This window comes from Scomber japonicus, chromosome 4, assembly GCF_027409825.1.
Source record: "Scomber japonicus isolate fScoJap1 chromosome 4, fScoJap1.pri, whole genome shotgun sequence".
Taxonomy (NCBI): domain Eukaryota; kingdom Metazoa; phylum Chordata; class Actinopteri; order Scombriformes; family Scombridae; genus Scomber; species Scomber japonicus.
In genome coordinates this window covers 32,206,485-32,211,484 of record NC_070581.1, presented here as the reverse complement: position 1 = coordinate 32,211,484, position 5,000 = coordinate 32,206,485, and the positions used below count along the sequence as shown (strand labels likewise).

The 5,000-nt window shown below is 50.9% G+C and overlaps 1 protein-coding gene across 1 annotated transcript in view; it reads right to left on the bottom strand.

The window, feature by feature from the left end:
- The window catches only part of tmem81 (transmembrane protein 81), a 22,078-nt gene that overhangs the window by 4,350 nt on the left and 12,728 nt on the right, over positions 1-5,000 (bottom strand). The window contains exons 3-4 of the mRNA XM_053318098.1: positions 4,890-4,989; positions 1-125 (exon numbers count right to left, since the gene is read on the bottom strand). The exon at positions 1-125 is cut by the window's left edge and continues 21 nt beyond it. Coding sequence (XP_053174073.1) covers positions 1-125; positions 4,890-4,989 — 225 coding nt within the window. The remainder of the gene's footprint in view (positions 126-4,889; positions 4,990-5,000) is intronic.

Below are 5,000 nucleotides of genomic sequence, written 5' to 3'. Positions count from 1 at the left end.
GCCTCCATGACTTCTCCCAGACAGTCGAGCTCCACTCTCTGCCCCGAGGTCACAGTCATCGTCCTGAGTCCACACTGCCACGACTCTCGACACTTCACCTTACGCACACGACACTCCTCCGACACCTTTGATTCAGCCCGTGATTATTATTATTATTATAGTAAGTCAGTTATTCTCTATCACATTTCTCTATAACTCATCATTTAACCCTTTATTGGGCAAATAATTATATTTGGTAACTTCTGTAAATATCCCAAAATATCCATCCTTCCTTCCTTTCTTCCTTTCCTTCCTCCCTGCCTTCTTTCTTCCCTTCCTCTTTTCCTTTCTCCCTCCCTCGTTCCTTATTTCCTCCGTCCTTCCTTCCTTCCTTTCCTTCCTTCCATCTGTCCTTCCTTCCATCTGTCCTTCCTCCCTCCCTCCTTCTCTCCTCCCTTCCTTCTTTCCTTCCTCCGTCCTTCCTTCCATCTGTCCTTCCTTCCATCTGTCCTTCCTCCCTCCCTCCTTCTCTCCTCCCTTCCTTCTTTCCTTCCTCCGTCCTTCCTTCCTTCCATTCCTTACTTCCATCTGTTCTTCCTCCCTCCCTCCTTCTCTCCTCCCTCCCTTCCTTCCTTCTTTCCTCCTTCCTTCCTTCCTTCTCCTTCCTCCCTGCCTTCTTTCTTCCTTCCTCTTTTCCTTTCTCCCTCCCTCGTTCCTTATTTCCTCCGTCCTTCCTTCCTTTCCTTCCTTCCATCTGTCCGTCCTTCCATCTGTCATTCCTCCCTCCCTCCTTCTCTCCTCCCTTCCTTCTTTCCTTCCTCCGTCCTTCCTTCCTTCCTTTCCTTACTTCCATCTGTTCTTCCTCCCTCCCTACTTCTCTCCTCCCTCCCTTCCTTCCTTCTTTCCTCCTTCCTTCCATCCTTCCTTCCTTTCTTTCCTTCCTCCCTGCCTTCTTTCTTCCCTTCCTCTTTTCCTTTCTCCCTCCCTCGTTCCTTATTTCCTCCGTCCTTCCTTCCTTTCCTTCCTTCCATCTGTCCTTCCTTCCATCTGTCTTTCCTCCCTCCCTCCTTCTCTCCTCCCTTCCTTCTTTCCTTCCTCCGTCCTTCCTTCCTTCCTTTCCTTACTTCCATCTGTTCTTCCTCCCTCCCTCCTTCTCTCCTCCCTTCCTTCCTTCTTTCCTCCTTCCTTCCATCCTTCCTTCCTTCCTTTCCTTCCTCCCTGCCTTCTTTCTTCCCTTCCTCTTTTCCTTTCTCCCTCCCTCGTTCCTTATTTCCTCCGTCCTTCCTTCCTTTCCTTCCTTCCATCTGTCCTTCCTTCCATTTGTCCTTCCTCCCTCCCTCCTTCTCTCCTCCCTTCCTTCTTTCCTTCCTCCGTCCTTCCTTCCTTCCTTCCTTTCCTTACTTCCATCTGTTCTTCCTCCCTCCCTCCTTCTCTCCTCCCTTCCTTCTTTCCTTCCTCCATCCTTCCTTCCTTCCTTCCTTCCTTCCTTCCTTTCTTTCCTTCCTCCCTGCCTTCTTTCTTCCCTTCCTCTTTTCCTTTCTCCCTCCCTCGTTCCTTATTTCCTCCGTCCTTCCTTCCTTTCCTTCCTTCCATCTGTCCTTCCTTCCATCTGTCCTTCCTCCCTCCCTCCTTCTCTCCTCCCTTCCTTCTTTCCTTCCTCCGTCCTTCCTTCCTTCCTTTCCTTACTTCCATCTGTTCTTCCTCCCTCCCTCCTTCTCTCCTCCCTTCCTTCCTTCTTTCCTCCTTCCTTCCATCCTTCCTTCCTTCCTTTCCTTCCTCCCTGCCTTCTTTCTTCCCTTCCTCTTTTCCTTTCTCCCTCCCTCGTTCCTTATTTCCTCCGTCCTTCCTTCCTTTCCTTCCTTCCATCTGTCCTTCCTTCCATCTGTCCTTCCTCCCTCCCTCCTTCTCTCCTCCCTTCCTTCTTTCCTTCCTCCGTCCTTCCTTCCTTCCTTCCTTTCCTTACTTCCATCTGTTCTTCCTCCCTCCCTCCTTCTCTCCTCCCTTCCTTCTTTCCTTCCTCCATCCTTCCTTCCTTCCTTCCTTCCTTCCTTCCTTTCTTTCCTTCCTCCCTGCCTTCTTTCTTCCCTTCCTCTTTTCCTTTCTCCCTCCCTCGTTCCTTATTTCCTCCGTCCTTCCTTCCTTTCCTTCCTTCCATCTGTCCTTCCTTCCATCTGTCCTTCCTCCCTCCCTCCTTCTCTCCTCCCTTCCTTCTTTCCTTCCTCCGTCCTTCCTTCCTTCCTTTCCTTCCTTCCTTCCTTCCGTCCTTTCCTTCCTCCCTGCCTTCTTTCTTCCCTTCCTCTTTTTCTTTCTCCCTCCCTCGTTCCTTATTTCCTCCGTCCTTCCTTCCTTTCCTTCCTTCCATCTGTCCTTCCTCCCTCCCTCCTTCTTTCCTCCCTTCCTTCTTTCCTTCCTCCGTCCTTCCTTCCTTCCTTCCTTTCCTTACTTCCATCTGTTCTTCCTCCCTCCCTCCTTCTCTCCTCCCTTCCTTCCTTCTTTCCTCCTTCCTTCCATCCTTCCTTCCTTCCTTTCCTTCCTCCCTGCCTTCTTTCTTCCCTTCCTCTTTTCCTTTCTCCCTCCCTCGTTCCTTATTTCCTCCGTCCTTCCTTCCTTTCCTTCCTTCCAACTGTCCTTCCTTCCATCTGTCCTTCCTCCCTCCCTCCTTCTCTCCTCCCTTCCTTCTTTCCTTCCTCCGTCCGTCCTTCCTTCCTTCCTTTCCTTACTTCCATCTGTTCTTCCTCCCTCCCTCCTTCTCTCCTCCCTTCCTTCCTTCTTTCCTCCTTCCTTCCATCCTTCCTTCCTTCCTTTCTTTCCTCCCTGCCTTCTTTCTTCCCTTCCTCTTTTCCTTTCTCCCTCCCTCGTTCCTTATTTCCTCCGTCCTTCCTTCCTTTCCTTCCTTCCATCTGTCCTTCCTTCCATCTGTCCTTCCTCCCTCCCTCCTTCTCTCCTCCCTTCCTTCTTTCCTTCCTCCGTCCTTCCTTCCTTCCTTCCTTTCCTTACTTCCATCTGTTCTTCCTCCCTCCCTCCTTCTCTCCTCCCTTCCTTCTTTCCTTCCTCCATCCTTCCTTCCTTCCTTCCTTCCTTCCTTCCTTTCTTTCCTTCCTCCCTGCCTTCTTTCTTCCCTTCCTCTTTTCCTTTCTCCCTCCCTCGTTCCTTATTTCCTCCGTCCTTCCTTCCTTTCCTTCCTTCCATCTGTCCTTCCTTCCATCTGTCCTTCCTCCCTCCCTCCTTCTCTCCTCCCTTCCTTCTTTCCTTCCTCCGTCCTTCCTTCCTTCCTTTCCTTCCTTCCTTCCTTCCGTCCTTTCCTTCCTCCCTGCCTTCTTTCTTCCCTTCCTCTTTTCCTTTCTCCCTCCCTCGTTCCTTATTTCCTCCGTCCTTCCTTCCTTTCCTTCCTTCCATCTGTCCTTCCTCCCTCCCTCCTTCTTTCCTCCCTTCCTTCTTTCCTTCCTCCGTCCTTCCTTCCTTCCTTTCTTTCCTTACTTCCATCTGTTCTTCCTCCCTCCCTCCTTCTCTCCTCCCTTCCTTCCTTCTTTCCTCCTTCCTTCCATCCTTCCTTCCTTCCTTTCCTTCCTCCCTGCCTTCTTTCTTCCCTTCCTCTTTTCCTTTCTCCCTCCCTCGTTCCTTATTTCCTCCGTCCTTCCTTCCTTTCCTTCCTTCCAACTGTCCTTCCTTCCATCTGTCCTTCCTCCCTCCCTCCTTCTCTCCTCCCTTCCTTCTTTCCTTCCTCCGTCCGTCCTTCCTTCCTTCCTTTCCTTACTTCCATCTGTTCTTCCTCCCTCCCTCCTTCTCTCCTCCCTTCCTTCTTTCCTTCCTCCATCCCCCTTTCTTCTTCCTTCCTTTCTTCTTTCTTCCCTTCCTCCCTCCCTCCTTCTCTTACTTTCCTCCCCCCTACCTTCCTTCCTTCCTCCTCCCTCCTTTCCTTCCTTCCTCCTCCCTACTTTCCTTCCTTCCTCTCTTCCTTCCTCCTCCCTCCCTCCTTCTCTCCTCCCTTCCTCTTTTCCTTTCTCCCTCCCTCGTTCCTTATTTCCTCCGTCCTTCCTTCCTTTCCTTCCTTCCATCTGTCCTTCCTCCCTCCCTCCTTCTCTCCTCCCTTCCTTCTTTCCTTCCTCCGTCCTTCCTTCCTTCCTTCCTTTCCTTACTTCCATCTGTTCTTCCTCCCTCCCTCCTTCTCTCCTCCCTTCCTTCCTTTGGTAACTTCTGTAAATATCCCAAAATATCCTTCCTTCCTTCCTTTCCTTCCTCCCTGCCTTCTTCTTCCCTTCCGCTTTTCCTTTCTCTCCTCCCTTCCTTCTTTCCTTCCTCCGTCCTTCCTTCCTTCCATCTGTTCTTCCTCCCTCCCTCCTTCTCTCCTCCCTTCCTTCTCTCCTCCCTTCCTTCTTTCCTTCCTCCATCCCCCTTTCTTCTTCCTTCCTTTCTTCTTTCTTCCCTTCCTCCCTCCCTCCTTCTCTCTTTCTTCCCCCCCCCCCACCTTCCTTCCTTCCTTCTTTCCTCCGTCCTCCCTTCCTTTCCTTCCTCTCTTCCTTCCTCCTCCCTCCTTTCCTTCCTTCCTCCTCCCTACTTTCCTTCCTTCCTTCCTTCCTTTCCTTCCTCCCTGCCTTATTTCTTCCCTTCCTCTTTTCCTTTCTCCCTCCCTCGTTCCTTATTTCCTCCGTCCTTCCTTCCTTCCTTTCCTTCCTTCCATCTGTCCTTCCTTCCATCTGTCCTTCCTTCCTCCCTCCTTCTCTCCTCCCTTCCTTCTTTCCTTCCTCCGTCCTTCCTTCCATCTGTCCTTACTTCCATCTTTTCTTCCTCCCTCCCTCCTTCTCTCCTCCCTCCCTTCCTTCCTTCTTTCCTCCTTCCATCCTTCCTTCCTTCGTTCCTCCCTTCCTCTCAATGAGTGTCCTATAAAGGGTTAAAATATCTCTCTGTTATACCTCTGTTCCATCTTTGCGCCTCTCATCTTCTTCCATCGCTGTCTTTCCATCTTTCAGTAAACACAGCGTATGACTTTTCACACCGAGGCCACAGGTGACGCTGCATGGAGT